General features: G+C 50.4%; 1 protein-coding gene across 1 annotated transcript in view; it reads right to left on the minus strand.

The window, feature by feature from the left end:
• The window catches only part of SLCO2B1 (solute carrier organic anion transporter family member 2B1), a 38,119-nt gene that overhangs the window by 7,125 nt on the left and 15,165 nt on the right, over positions 1-15,829 (minus strand). The window contains exons 6-11 of the mRNA XM_015852625.2: positions 14,786-14,884; positions 13,683-13,813; positions 7,711-7,819; positions 3,399-3,563; positions 2,261-2,453; positions 1,467-1,620 (exon numbers count right to left, since the gene is read on the minus strand). Coding sequence (XP_015708111.1) covers positions 1,467-1,620; positions 2,261-2,453; positions 3,399-3,563; positions 7,711-7,819; positions 13,683-13,813; positions 14,786-14,884 — 851 coding nt within the window. The remainder of the gene's footprint in view (positions 1-1,466; positions 1,621-2,260; positions 2,454-3,398; positions 3,564-7,710; positions 7,820-13,682; positions 13,814-14,785; positions 14,885-15,829) is intronic.

Here is a 15,829-nt window from a genome sequence, read left to right on the forward strand (position 1 = left end):
CCCTCCGTCAGTCATGGCCATGCACCATGACCCAATGCCATGGAGACAGCCATAGCCCTGGGTGTCCCCCATTAAAGATCTGGATGATGGGGCAGAGCCAGACCTCAGCGAGTCAGCAGATCTCACACGCAGCTGGTTGAAGAGGTGGATGCCCCAAAGGATGAGGAAGGGGCTGCAGAAACCCCTGGAGTCCAACCAGGAGCTGTTCAGGGTGCACTGATACATGGAAAAAAGATCTGGCAAAGGATGTAAGCATGAAAGGAAGGAGCACTGCTGGCTTTGAGGAGGAGTGTTTGCATGGCGCTGTAAAGGGAGTCCCTGTTTTACTGTAGCGTGTAGCTATATATAATTATACATAGACAATACATAGGTAAGAACATGTTTAGTGACTACAGGACCTGGTGATGTGCAGGAGCAGAGCATGTCGAAGGGCTGGAGGTGGAAAAAGCAGTTGACAAGGATCTGCTGCACTAAAGGCAGGCACAGGCGTGCAGAAGAGCACATCTGGGACCCAGCTCTGGCAGGAAATGTAATTGTTATTAAAACTGAGTGCTGTTAATTAACAAAGTGCTGCTAAAAAGTCCCCAGCCGTTCGCATGCTGCAAATATATCCTGTGCCAAGAAGACGAAGGAAAACCACTTACCCTCTATGGATTGCTAACGTTTTCCAGATAGGTCTTTGAACTGGCAAATATTTCCTGGTTATTTATTCACTGGAGGGGCCCAGTGAGGGTGGGCTGGTTCACCACCCCATGGTGAAAGCATCCCTTGAGAACAAGAGGTGTCACACAGGGTGACAGTGGTGTTTATTCATCCCTGCCCTCAGTGCACGTCCTTCTGTGCCACCATAGGAAACACAGAGAGGAGAGGTGAGACCAATGGGGCGAAGGGAAAGCAGAAGGGTTTTGTGTCATCCATGGGAGATGAAAGTCCTGGATGGTGAGGGAGATACTACAGATCCTAAAAGGATGGGTATCAAAGAGGATTCTGCTTGCTGCTTTGGCCAACAACCTGTATCAGCATGGGTTGCGTTGGCCAATGTATGGCCATGTGCCATGCATGGGGCCAATGAACTATGGAGAACCCATCTGCCTGACCTGAGCGCTGTGTTGGCCATCCCTTGTGAGCTGCCCCAAACCAGGATGTGAGTGTGGTGGGAATGACTCATGGCCTCAAGTTGCACCAGGGCAAGTTTAGGTTGGATATTAGGAAGAACTTCTTTACAGAAAGGGTAGTTAGGTACTGGAATAGGCTGAACAGGGAGGTGGTTGAATCGCCATCCCTGGGTGTGTTTAAGAGCCGTTTGGATGTGGTGCTCAGGGATATGATTTAGTGTAGGGTTTTTAGAGTTAGGGTACTATGGTTATAGGGTACTATGGTTATAGGGTTCTGGTTAGGCTGCGGTTGGACTTGATGATCTTCAAGGTCTTTTCCAACCTGGGTAATTCTATGATTCTATGACTCACCAGGACTGAGTTGTTGGCGATAGTGACGGCACTGCAGCCGGCGTAACAGGGAGAGATGTACTCCATGCCATCAGAGCCACAGATGGGGTTGTAGGCCTTCTTGGGGCAGTTACATTGGATGCTGCACTCCGAGGTGGAGCGTCCAAATTCAGAGCTGCAATAGAAAGGAAATACTATAGCACGGCATGGAGCATAATTCATATGCATCTTATACAGAAAATATACTGGGGTATATTATATATATATATATAATGTATATATACAGAAAATATATGGGGTTAGGAATGGAACACTGGTTGCTTAATGCTAAACCTCACCAAAGAGAAGCAACACATAGAAATTCCATGATAAACCCCCAGTGCCTGGGAAGAGCATTCACCAATAGTCCAGTGCTTTGCCCACTTCCTTCATGTTTCTTCCTTGTGTTTCCAGCCCTAAATGTGGGGTCTTGGGCCTTTGTGACCCACAGGAACAGCTCTGGGGCCCGCTGTGACCACAGGAAGGTCAGCATACAATGGGTCAGCATACAGAAATTGGGATCCAAGATGAAATTTGATTCTTGTGCTCTTTGTGCCAAAAAATATCTCCCCTCCCCCCCCCACCGTTCTCTCAAGTTTCACAAACAGTCAATGAGTCTGGTGTGCGTAAGGACGCGGCAGACTCAGAGTTTTATTTGCAAAAGCATGAATTCCCTGCTTTGTTTTAAGGGAATAAACCCAACTCCGGGTGTTCTGCTCAAGCCCCAGCCCCGATGCGTGTCCCCAATGAGCCCCCCATCCCACTCAGCTGCACACCTCTCTCTGTAGGTGACGCCGGCGACCTTCTGTGTGGGGCAGCCGAGGAAGACGAGGGGGAAGGCAAGGATGAGGCAGAGCAGCATGCCGAGCACACACATGGCGCTGCACTGCTTCAGGGACATCTGGAACCTCTTCAGGATGGCACCGCCGACCACGATGCCGACCATCGCCCCTGGGATGTTCACAGAACCTGGGGAAAGGCAGATCCCACGGCTTGGTGTTTGGCCTCCAAACCAGTGGGTTTTGTGGTCGTGATGGGGGTGGGGATGGACTCAGAGACCTTGGAGGTCTTTTCCAACCTTTACAATCCTGTGATTCTAGGGTTGTATTTAATTTCTGTATAATTAAGCCACTGATATAGCAATGTGCCCATTTCTGTTGTCATCATGACAAAGCTGTAAAGGTTTCCACGACAGGCTTTGGGGTTTTGAAAATCCCAATTTATAAAGGGATACTGAAGAAGTGCATTTAATTCATCACAGGATCAGCAAGGAGAATCATAGAATCATAGAATTACCCAGGTTGGAAAAGACCTTGAAGATCATCAAGTCCAACCGCAGCCTAACCAGAACCCTATAACCATAGTACCCTATAACCATAGTACCCTATAACCAGAACCCTAACTCTAACAACCCTACACTAAATCATATCCCTGAGCACCACATCCAAACGACTCTTAAACACACCCAGGGATGGCGATTCAACCACCTCCCTGGGGAGCCTATTCCAGTACCTAACTACCCTTCCTGTAAAGAAGTTCTTCCTACGAACTTCTTCAGCCCATAAATACCCCATAAATACCTGAGGAAGGGAAGGATATCCGGCTACAGAGAGCTTTCTGTTCCAGCAGAAAAAGGAGAAGCAAGGTTTAGCAGCCAGGAGTGAAAGGTGGAGAAATCCATATGAGAAATACCCCACATAAGTTTAATGCCAAGGGTAAACCAAGGCTGGGCACAACCCAGTAGGGCACATCAGCAGTGAGCACCATCATTTCACCATTTAACCTTCCTATCTGCTTCCTTCCCTCTGATTTTTACTCCGTTCAATGAGAGAGCAATGGGTTGTTCTCCTCTCCTTGGTTTTCAAGGAGGAGCTCAGAATCTGGCGAGTCCCCACGCGCAACAGCAACACTCACCAATGATCATGTTGGCAAAGGAGGCCGTGAGGGAGAACTGCCTCTCCAGGAACTTCCCCATGAAGGTGGCTAAGCCAGCAACCATGGCCGAGAGGTTGACCTGAGCCAACACCACCAGCAGGTAGACGGGGTGGCGGAGGTTCCTCAGCAGGACCACGGGGAAATCTGGAAGGAGAAAGGGAAACCTGCTGCGTATAGAGGGGAACAGCAAAATATCACACGTAGAAAATAGCACGGCTTTGAATTTCCCCCAAGTTTTGGGCAGGATTTTGGCAACCCTGCCTGTAGTAATAGGGTTGGAGTTGGATGACCTTTGAGGTCCCTTCCAACCCAAGCTGTTGTGTGATCCCATGGGAATTCCTGTGCAGGATTAACAGCTCAGGAGTGGTGAGGTGTTACAAAGATTCCCCTCATATAAGGGCACAATGAGCACTTTTAGGGTTTATCATCTCGGAGATACGTTATGTGGTGTGTTGGATGTAAAGAAGTCGGGTCAAAGCATCAATGGATGCACACACATCCCAAGGGAACACAGCCTCAGTTCCTTCCCCTGAAGCTTTCTGGCACAGCTTCCTCTGAAACAAGCATGAAAAACATCTGGGAGGTCATTAAGTGTTAATTTGTTTGTTTGCTGTGGTCAGAGCCCCGTAGCGTCCTTTCTGTTTCGGTCATAGAGATGCGTCTCTATTATTATCATTACTTTCAATGGTTTGGATGCAGTTTTCTGAATCACAGGCAAAAAAAAACAACACCAGCAGATTCCCCCCAGGCCAAACTCTTGGTACTTGAGCAAAGACATCCTTGAAGGGACACTGACACCCACCCGCTGCAGACCTCCAGCCCGGAGCTGCTCCTCCCCCATGCAGAGCCCTCATTCTGCTCATGCCTTTTGCTTTGCAGCATGCAAACAAAGGGCAGGCATAAAGGCGACTTCCAGACAAACAGCAGATGAGCTTCCCAGATGAGGGCTCTGAAAGCCAATATGTTGGAGCAGAGATAAGGAATTAACGGGGAGGATTAATGCAAGGGCCTTGCTGTAAATTAATGGCGTTAATTCCCAGCAGCTCACAAACATGGGGACAATCTTTCTATCTGCTCCAGCAGGGAGAACCATCTGCCAGGAGCTGCCCCAAGCTGTGCATTCACTTTTGTTGTTTTCGTCCTAAAAAAGTCACATGAAGAGCAAAAAGACCTCTGTGGTCTTTTTGGCTGCAAGAGGGTGACCCAGATGCAAAGGGAAAGCTCGCCTCCATGGGAGCATTCCCTCCAAGCTCATGCTGGAGATGTTGGGGCCAAAGGAGGGGTCTAGAGAGGGTCCAAAGAGTGCGAGACCATGAGACAAGGGCAGGGCAGTGGGCATGGTGGGGATGAGTCAACTTGGTCATCTTGGAGGTCTTTTCCAACTCTTACGATTCAATGAGAGGACAGTGGTGGGGATGGGTTTGGGTTGGAATGGATGGTTTTGAAGGTTCTACTCCAGCCTTTGTGGTTCTATGAGAGTGGGGAGTGTTGGGGATGGGCTGGTGGTTGGACAGTCTTACAGCTCCAGGCAGCCAGGTATTAAAAACACATGGAATAAAGTCCTAAAAAAAACCCTTTAAAATCATTATTAAAAATAACGAAACTTGAAACCGTCTTTAGGCATCACCGAGAAACCAACAGGTCACGAGCCCTGAGTTTTAATTGCTTTGGAGATCACCTTTCATGGATTAATTCCCGGATTGTGCAGCAGCAGCTGAGCATCCTCCCAGGTGCTTTCAGCAGGAGGCTGGAAATTAGCAATGGAAATTAGCAATGGAAATGACTTCTAGCTCGCTGCATCCTGCTTCCCTGCAAGCAGATCCGAAGGCTGTGAATGGAGTAAAAGGAGCAGGGAGCAGCCCAAAGTCACCCAGCACATCTGTGCAGGAGCCAGGGTTGCTCCCTGTAGCAATCTGGCTTTCCTCATTTTGAATAGCTCTGGTGATGGGAGCCTGCTTGCTTCTCCAGGAGTTGACCTCATTGTTTGGAAAGGTCCCCAGTGCTTTGCCTGAGTGTTTGTCCCATACGCAGCCCCATCCTGTTATTGAGACTGTGGATGGGAAAGCTTTTCCTGTCCTTGAAGTGTGGCCCCCGGGGCTCTCAAGCTGCTTCTCATTCCTCACCCCATACAGAGCCGAAGCCCAGAGGCTGATAGAGAAATTGAGAATGCAAAGATTCTCATCTATGGGCTTGAGCTTATCCTTATTCATAGGGAAGTCCTGGGATGGAGGTCAGAAACAGTCTGCCGTGATCTCAGTTTGATCCAATTCCTGATGGGATCTTGATGCTTTCCTTCATCCCACCCTACATAGAACACCCATAGCCATCAATGTGGCCACCTGCAAGAACACGACCTGCAGAAATGCACAGTGCTTCCTGTGCCCACCCCTTGGGATGCTGATGGACCACTGAGAAGACCACGTCCAAGACACATCTTCTTGCCAATGCCCATCTCCATCCAGCAGCACGTATACGAATTAGCTTCAGACTAATTCACTTCTAACTTCTTTTGGCTTTATTTCATCTGCCCCCATTACATCATCACACACCATCTTCCATCCATTTTCTGGACCTACAAAGGGTCTTGCGGGTGCAAGGATGGCACAGGACACCACTGCAGCCCCACTTCTGTAAGCAGGAGGTGTATATTGAGCTATCAGAGAATCACAGCATCATTAAGGTTGGAAAAGATCTCCAAGGTCACCAAGTCCAACCTCCAGACGTCTGAGTGAAGCCCAGCACTGAGCTTTGCCATTGCTGGTTATACTAAACCTTGGTCATCCCAGCAAGGTCGCTTTCCTGGCCAAAACTGAGACTTAGGGGATAAACTCCTGGCAATAATGGATTTATTATCACAGCCCTGATGCAAACCCAATGCAGAGGCCAGGCACTTCTTCCTCTCCCCTCCCAGGCACGGGGAGCTCATTTTTACTCATTTTTACTCATTTTTAGGGGGCAGAGAGCAGAGCATCAGTGTGAAAATCCCATCTGAGTGCCATAAATCTGCTCCCACGCCGCAGCTCCCATCAGTGCTGTGCTGGGTGAATGGTTTGCTAAATGATGGAGCAGCGAAGTCAGCGGGGGAACAGCCCCCAGGCTGGCTCCTATAGCTCAGCATTGGGCTGCAAGTGAGAACTGCAAAGAGCAGAATGAAAAGCTGCCCACACTCTCCTGGCTGTGCCTGCCCTGTGCTGACCTTCGTAAAACAAGAGAGCTTCCAATAAACCAAAGGGATAATACTTAGGAAATTGACATGGGTTGGCTGCACTGGGCCACTTTTCTTAAGTAATTGCCCAAGAACCAAATATTTACTTCAAACAAACCTGACCCGTAGCCTCAATAGACCCAAGCCCAGCTGATTCCCTTCTGTTCTGAGTGCATCCCTAAGCCCACTGACTTCCAAACGAGCTCATTGCACTGGATTAATTCCAGCCTGTGCAGACACGCAGCTGGTTTTAATTGCTCAGACCCTGGCTGCAGCCATCCCCTGCAGGACAAGCAGGGCGGTCTGGCTGTCACATTGTCACCGGGTTTGATGGACAGGATCTGAGGAGGCTTTTGGGGCAGGATTGAGATCACTTGGAAGCTGAGCAGTAGCAGATGGTTGCATCCAAGCTGCAAACCCTGCTCTAACTGGGTTTCCCTCCCCCTTCCCGTGGCTCTGCTGGGGGTTTTTACCCCCTCTTTCTTGCTAGATTTGGGTTGTGATGAAGGGTTTGGGCTCCATTTGGCTTCCATTTCCATTGACCAGGTGAGTCATGAAGCCAGGCAGTGCCGAGTGCTCCCACTCCCAGGCAATGAGATGGTGCTGAGCTCCTTTCAGATGATGAACTGAACTTAAGCCAGCAGGATGCCTGCTCTGCATCCTGAGGGCTGAGCACAAGGAGGAACATCTCTTTCCTATTAGCATTGAGAGGATGGATGAATGGGACACTGCCCATTGCCAGGATGGGTGGACGTGCAAGCAGAGAAGACAGAGAATCACAGAATAATTTAGGTTGGAAAAGACCTCCCAGCTCACCCAGTCCGACCATCAGTCTGGCCTATTGGGTGCCAGCACCAAACCACGTCCCTTAGTGCCTTGTCCATGTGTCTTTTTGATACCTCCATGGATGGGGACACCACTGCCACACTGGAAACCTGCTCTAGTGCTTGAAGCCATGAGGGATCTCCTTAAGATGCTGATGGACCAGCAAGAGGATGAGATCAAATGCAAGTCTTCTTTCCCATGCACTCAATTCCATCCCTCAGACCACTGATATAAACAAAGCAGGAGGATGCACAGACTTACATTTGATGAACTGGAGCAGGGAGAGGTTTTGCACGTGCTCAGACCTCGAGGTGAGCTGGCAGAGCACATCCTTGCTCTTCTTGCTGCTGATCTCCTTCCCACTCTTCACCTGGGGACAGATGAGAGCTGATCACCGTCAACATTCCCACCCAGCTCACCCCTCCCACAGCTGTGCTGAAGGAAGAAGGGGAAACCTCCCTTTGGGATCACAGACCCACCCTCCTCACAGATGGAGCTTGAGATGCTCTACACCCTGCCAGCAAATCCTGCCATCAGGATGAGAGCATCCATGCAGATGTCTGCATTGCAGGGCTAAGAGCCACATTTGGGGCAAGACTGGGCAAGGTTTACCTAAATGAGGCGAAGGGAGCTCACATTTGGGATGGAGGATGTGAATTTCTCCAGTTTCTGGATGGAGGGAGGATGAGCATTTCTCCTTAGTGGAAGTGGAGATGGGGACACAGAGGCAATAATGGGGATGTGCCAAGGGCTCTGGGTCGGGCTGTGCAGCTGCAGACCCCTCACCTCTCTCAGCCTTATTCCACTGTTCTGGACTATGGGAATCCCAGCTGAATTCTAGCAACTCTGCTCTTTTCTGGTGTGTTTATATGTTTTCCCCCTGAAGAACAGCAGCATGGAAGGGATATCCTTTCCCTCCATGGAAGGGGCCTCCATTCTAGGGGATGAACACAGCTGGAGGGTGGATGGGTCTGGGTCTCGATGCTTACAGCCCTAATTCATTGTCAATTGGTGGTTACAGCTTTGTAGGGATGGGATCCACACCCTGCCTGTCCTTCTGCCACTACTTCAGAGCACAGAGAAAGAGGAGAGGTGGAACACGGGGTGCTTGGATCACCCCAGCTCCATCCCAACCCCCTTAGGAGCCGTTCAAGAGCAGCAGCATCCCTGCACATCATCCTGCACCAGCAAGGACAGGAGGGTTTTTTGTATGCACATCCAATGTTCTGCAGGCTTTTTACTCATGGGATGAGGGCATGAATTAGGCGAGGAGCACTGCTACAAAAGCAGAACATGAAGACAGAGCTCAGGGGGAGCGTTGTTAGATGGAAAACCACAGCCAGCAGCCCTGGGAGCCACGTCTGACATCCCACATCAGTTAATGTGAGTCAGATGAATGAGTTCATCCGATGGAAATTAGATGTTCTACGTTCCCTTAAAGAGCTGGATGGTTTGTTGGCTGAAATGAGCTCTTTTTTTTTGCTCTGAAAGCACGACATTAAACACTGGAAAGGTCACGACGTCCCGTGCTGCAAATGCCACCGTCTCCTCTGAAGAGTCTCCGCACAGCAGCAATGGGATCTGTGCAGCTCCTTTGGTAGGGCACAGAGATTGATCCAATCACCTCAAATGCACAGATAGAAATGCGGTTCCTCCTGCTTTTCCATCAGGACCAGACAGGCAGGAGCAAAAAAAACTGAAGCATTTTCCAAACATGAATTCAAACTGTTGCTCGCTGCAGCTTTCCCAGCTGACAGCTGCTGTTGTTTCAGAGTGGGAACAGCACACAGGGCTGCACACCCAGAGCCAAATCCACATCCCCAGTCCTCAACATCCCCCCAGTCTCTGTGCAAACACGATGGATCTGTGTGCATCACCCTACAAGGAGCAAAGCCCTGGAGGAGAACTCAAGCTGCATTGGCTCAGATTCACAATATCTACCTGCAGGAGGAAGCACATTCCTGAAGGGTGAAGCAGGAAAACTGGGAAAGCAAACAGAGAGGGAGCAGGTCCTGCCTGCTGCGGGGATTTCAGCCTTGCATCATGTATTGGCACGCTGACATCACTGGGTGAAACAACACGGGTTGGTGTCTCGGTGCTTCTGTTGCCAAATGAAAACAACCCAATGTGGGAAACATTGTGCAGAATGGCTCCGTGCGCTGTATTTTTTAGGGTTGTCCCTTAGAGGACTCTATGGATGGGGCTCCCTTTGCATCTTTTGCAATGGGGTTTTGTTTAAGGCTTCCTGGGATGGTGAAGGGGGCAGTTGGCTTTTGAGGGGTCTTGGTTGGGTTCCCCAAGGAAGCAACAGGAAAACCATAGACTCATGGACTCATTGAGGATGGGAAAGACCTCGAAGACCCCTCAAGCCTAAGACCAACCCACCCCACCACATCACAGTGCCCCACATCCTTCAGTGCCACATCCCCACTGCTCTGGAACATCCCCAGGGATGGTGACCCCCCTCCAGCTCTCTGGGCAGCTGTGCCAGTGCCCCATCACTCTTTTGGAGGAGAAAATGTGAGCACGGTGCAAGGTGAGCCCATCACCTCTTATCTTATTTCCATGAACAAATCAGACACAACGGAGCAGGGCTGGGAGCCAGGGGAGCAGCAGGACCTGCTTTGCGGGACAGGTGGATGGAGGTGGCTACTGCAGCCTGGTTTCATAGAATCATAGAATTACCCAGGTTAGAAAAGACCTTGAAGATCATCAAGTCCAACCGCAGCCTAACCAGTACCCTAACTCTAAAAACCCTACACTAAATCATATCCCCGAGTACCACATCCAAACAGCTCTTAAACACAACCAGAGATGGCGATTCATCCACCTCCCTGGGGAGCCTATTCCAGTACCTAACTACCTTTTATGTAAAGGGTAATTTCATAGTTTGCAGATATACCACGGGAAGAAGGGGATGAACGACCTGCTTTGCAACACACAGATTTTCTGAGCTTAATTTGGGATTCCTGGTAGATTTCCCCTCTGGCTGAGCTGAACCCACCGCTCCAGGCTCAGCACAAAGTGACATCAGTGAACATATTTAGGTGTTGCACAAACAAAACATGAAACCTCATTTAAAAAAGCACCTGTTTCCCTCCTGACGAGGTTACGCTCCTTATAAACACTCCTCTGTGCCTCTTCCAGCAGGTGTGGGTCCCCCCGGGCCCCATTTCCACACCACAGCCCAGCTCAGGTGGAGCCAGGTGATTATTTTTAGCTGTTCCTGTATTTAACATTCCATTGGGAAAATCCAACCACTGAGACCAACCCATTCCCGTAATACAGCCACTTCTGCACCGTTGCATTCTGCTGCCTGGCCTCCGAGTGCTCCCCAAATCATATCCTCTATTTCCAGGCTGGTGCTTAGAGGTTTTAATGGGGAAGCCCTGGGGGCTCTGGGGATAAAGATTCCCATCAAAATCTTGGATTCCCCTGCCCCAGCTTTTTAACCTTTGGCCACCAGCTGACGGCACAAAAAGGACCATTGAAAGTTCCCCGTGGGTTATTTCCCTTTCTCTGTGCCCTGGAAGCTCACCATGTAACTGCTGGATAAACGTGGGAGGATTTGGATACGTGTGGACAATTTATCCCAAGAGAGAAATGGGAGAAGTTATTTTTCACTTCCTCTCCATTGCACGAGGTCCCTGGGATGCAGAAGGACAAGTCACTGCCATCCCACAGCACAGGACCTGGAAGTTCCCTGCTGCTCTGTCTGCAGCATGTTGTCCTAGGTTTGCCAGTTCCCATCCCATGGTGTCAGGCACAATTGAGATCATAGAATCATAAAATGGCTCAGGTGGAAAAGACCTTCAAGATCATCAAGTCCAACCTCAACCTAACTGTACTATCCCAATCCTGACAACTCTTTGCTACATCATCCAGCCATGAGATGGATGGGTTTAACCATGGGAGAAAGGAGGTGACATCCCAAACCTCTGCTCTCCTGCCTTGGTGATCCCCTTTGCCATCAAGCATCTCCTCATACAATCCAGGGTTGAATTACAAGTGAGACCTGAAGGGATGGGCAGCAGGGGATGCATCTCACCCAAGGACAAAGCAGGAATCCCAGCAGATGCTCTTTGGGGGCCAACACAGAACCATTGCACTGCTGCATGCCCTGAGAGCTCCAACACTTCCCACCCCTCCAGCCCTCCCATGAAATGCCCCCCAAAATCCATTGCAAAGGAATTAATCCAGTGCCCCCCGCCCTGTTCTCTCCCTCCTGTCTTTGGTGGTGTGGTTCCTTTCATGTTCATGCTTCCTTACAGCTCTGGTGTTGCACTTCTCCAAGTTGATGCGCCTCATGTGGGGCTTTGGGATGAAGAAGGACCCAAGAATAAAGAAGTTTTGTCCCAGTCATCTCTTCTGGTTTGCACACATTGTCCCTCAAATGGATGGGCTACACTGGGATGGGATGACTGGAGTGAAACTGGTCTTGACTGGAAGGAGTTTGTCCACAAAAGGCCTTTTCTTCTCATCTCTGGCACAAGACGATGACAACTTAATGGCTTTGCTGTGGTTGCCCCTCCAGTTGAGTTATTCAGGATGCTGGAAATGAGTTTCAAAGCAGAGGACCAAGAAAAGCTCTGATGGAGGGACTGACTCATGAAAAAAAGATCAAAGGAGTGAACTCTCATTAGTGTTAACAGAGTGCCAGAGTCCTTCCAGGAACTTCAAAGGAAGAAGCTGTAAAGATGAAATGTGGCTGTAGAATGAAAATCCTCCGTCCCTCTTGTCCAACAGGACTGAGACATCGGGTGTTGGTGGGGTGATGTCCATTGTGGGGGATAGGGGAAGTGCTGTTGTCTGGAGGGACCACCAGGAGCTCAGATGAGGGGTACAAAGCAAAATGAAGGCAGAAGGACTCCCCATTGCCCCATGGGGCTGCAGCACTTCTGGGAACCCAACAAGGGTAGAAAACAACATCCCCATAAAGCCCAACTGGTCCAACTGGTGACACCTCACAAGGCAGGAGGTGCCCAAATCTCTTGGATAATTGCTCGCTGATGTGGGATTTCCAGAGAAACCAAGAACTGTTCTGCTCCAGGTGGTGCCTGTGCTTGTTTAGACAAGTGTGAGCGTTGTGAGATGCGATCTCTGCGAGAGGCAGCCAGACAGGCTGCAGCACGACCGCGGCATTGAGAAGAATGCGATTTCACCAACCAAGCACCTTGTGGGACTCCAGCAGACAAAAGCGTTTCCAGCCTTCCCGTGTCACAGCTCCTCTATAAGAACAACCTGCTTTGAGTCCTTCTCTGCTATGGCCAGAAAGCCAGGACCCACAGCCCAACAGGGATCCCAAGGGGTTGAGACCCCAGTGGTAAGCACTGAGGTGTGAGCAAAGCTGGGTGCTGCGACCCTGCATGCAAGTGATGCTGAAAACCTGGAGTTTAGCAGTGGAAATGAGACAAACCCACCAGCCTCAGTACTGCAAACACAGCCAGGGCACTTCTAAAGGATGCATTGTTCCATTGTTGGTATTTCCTATGAAACAGGATTGACTTCCTCATCAGATATGGGAAACATGGGCCAGCAGGAACAGCTGCAGGCAACTCCCTTAATGGACAAGGTGGAAGGACCATTCCTTCCCCTGGGATGTGGGGAGTGTAGCTGGGCCAAGAGGGTGAGAAAGCAGGGCCTCCATCACACAGGGCTTGCCTGGTTCTCTATCCTCCTGCATAGAAACGCTGCTTTGGTGTCCCACCATGAAATCATCACATCCATTGAGCTGCTTGCACATGGCTGCGTGTCACTCAGCTGGGCTGTGCTTAGCATAGAGCCTGAGTGGGAACATCTGATGCTGGAGATGAGACCAAACCACATCTCACATGGAATCATAGAATCATTAAGGTTAGAAAAGACCACTAAGACCATCAAATCCAACCATTAACCCATCCCTACCATCTCCACCCACTGAACCACAGGATCATTAAGGTTGAAAGAGACCTCCAAAACCATCATGTCCAACCCCATGATACTTCATGGTATCATGAAGGACGGAAAAGACCTCTAAGTCCACCCACTGAACCACAGGATCATTAAGGTTGAAAGAGACCTCCAAAACCAAGTCCAACCCCAACCCATCCCATTCCATAAAGGTTGGAAAAGACCTCTAAGACCATGAAGTCCAATCATTGACCCACTCCCACCATGCCCATACACCACATTCTTCCTTGAGGAAGGACGTTTGTGTGCAATGCCGCAGGGACCCCCCGCAGCCCCTCTCCTACCTCTTTTGGCATTTCCCGTGGGAAGAAGAAATAAGGCACCGCGGACACGGCCACGAGGCTGGCTGCCACCAGGAAGCCCAGCCACCAAGCACCAACCCACCGTGGGTCTTTGTTGGTCAACTGGACCTCACCTGCAGCACAAACAGATGGGATGGTGTTTAGTCCAAGTCCCACAGGGCACCAAAGGGCACCAAAGGGTGGTGCTGAGTGGCCCCGGGCACCCAAGATAATGGTATGATCCCTAGAGGAGGTTCCCACCCTGGGGACCATCAGTTCTGGGGTCTGAGCAGCCTGAAGGTACGCTAAGTTAGTGTGTAGTTGGTAGTAAATTAGAGGTTGTTGACTCCCTCCTGGGTAGAGAGGCCTTTCAGAGAGATCTCAGTTAATTGGAGGGCTGGGTAATCACCAATGTCAGGAAGGGTTGGGCTGAGTGTTTGGGAAACGTTCTGCTCCATGGGGCATGGACATGGCCCTGAGCTGCTGGAGCATCATTGCTCTCAGCCATGGGGTGGGGTGGTGAGGTGCAGGGTCAGGAGCTGAACTCACTGGTCTTTGTGGGTACTATCCCAGTATCTTGGGATATTCCATGGTTCTGTAGAGGAACAGAGTCACCAAAGACCTCCAAGGTCACCTCGTCCACCTTCCACTGACATTTCCCCACTAAACCATGTCCCACAGTACAAGGACCAACCTGGTTCATGCCGTGCTTCCAATCACAGAACAGTTTGGGTTGCAGGGGACACCTTAAGGGTCATCCAGCTCCAACTCTGTGCTGTGGGTTGGAGTGTCACCCACCCAACCATGTTTCCCAGGGCCCCATCTCAGCTCATTCCTTAGCAGCACAGCACAATGGGGATGGATTGGGATGGATGGGGATGGCTGGGGATGGATGGAGATGAATGGGGATGAATGGGGATGAATGGGGATGGATGGGGATGGATGGGGATGGATGGGGATGGATGGGGATGGATGGGGATGATGGGGATGATGGGGATGGATGGGGATGGATGGGGACGGATGGGGATGGATGGGGATGATGGGGATGATGGGGATGGATGGGGACAGATGGGGATGGATGGCTGAGCAGGGCTGCCCTCACCCACCTCCAGCCACTTTGTCGATGTCCACATAGAAACGCAGCATCCCAGAGCCCAGCATGAAGCCCACCCCTGGCCCAACCACGGTCAAGGAGAACAGGATGCCTGCAGGGAAGAGAGCAGAGAGGGGCTCAGCCCCGTGCAAAGGGGCTGTGGGGGCAGGAGGAGGTTTCCACCACACCTGCCCCCACTGTGGGTTGCTTCCCAGCAGCTCTATCCTGTTGAGATCTACCCTATCTATGTGGATAACAACCCCATTCTTTCCAGGCTCCTTTTGCAGACTCAGATGTTTCCTTACTACTTTTCTCCAGCCTCCTAAGCAAGCTGAAATTCCCCCAGGGAACCAGATGTGCCCTTTGACATCAGAAATAGAAGTTGAACCAGGGACTTTTGATATAATCATACCATGTGCATTAATTTTCATTGCCAGAGTTTACTGCCCGTCCTTTGCGGGGTGAAGGTGATAACAGTTATCAGCAAACCCTTCTATATGAATTGCTGCTGAAAACAATAAACATACTGAAGGTTCCACTCCCATTCTTTTAAAGAAGCTCCAAAGGTCTGGAGCAAAACTGAGAACCACAGAAGGGTTTGAGTTGGAAGGGAACCTTAAGGGCCATCCGGCCCCACTCCCTGCAGTGCACAGGGACAGCCACGGCTCCATCAGTGCTCAGAGCCCCATCCAGCCTGACCTTGGGTGTCTCCAGAGATGGGTTATCCATAGGTATTGTACTTCCAGAGAGCACTGACCTGTTTATGATCCATCCTTGCAGGCCCATCCAGCTCAAAATACAGATAACAGATACCAAAGGTTTGGAGGGACCTACGTGGCCCACCTCATCCCATCCCAGCACCATGAGACAGCTCTCACGTGCATCTACCCCCACCCACTGCACTGAAAGGTGCTTGCCCACCCTCGAGATGGTTGATCCTGCAGTTCCAGCTTCCTTTCCTTTTCCCCGCACCTAAAAATAATCCCAACCTCTCCCCTAAATCAAGTTTTCCAGCACACCTGGTCTGTCCGCTCTTGCTACGGAGGGTTAATTCTGT

Source organism: Coturnix japonica, chromosome 1 (assembly GCF_001577835.2).
Source record: "Coturnix japonica isolate 7356 chromosome 1, Coturnix japonica 2.1, whole genome shotgun sequence".
NCBI lineage: Eukaryota > Metazoa > Chordata > Aves > Galliformes > Phasianidae > Coturnix > Coturnix japonica.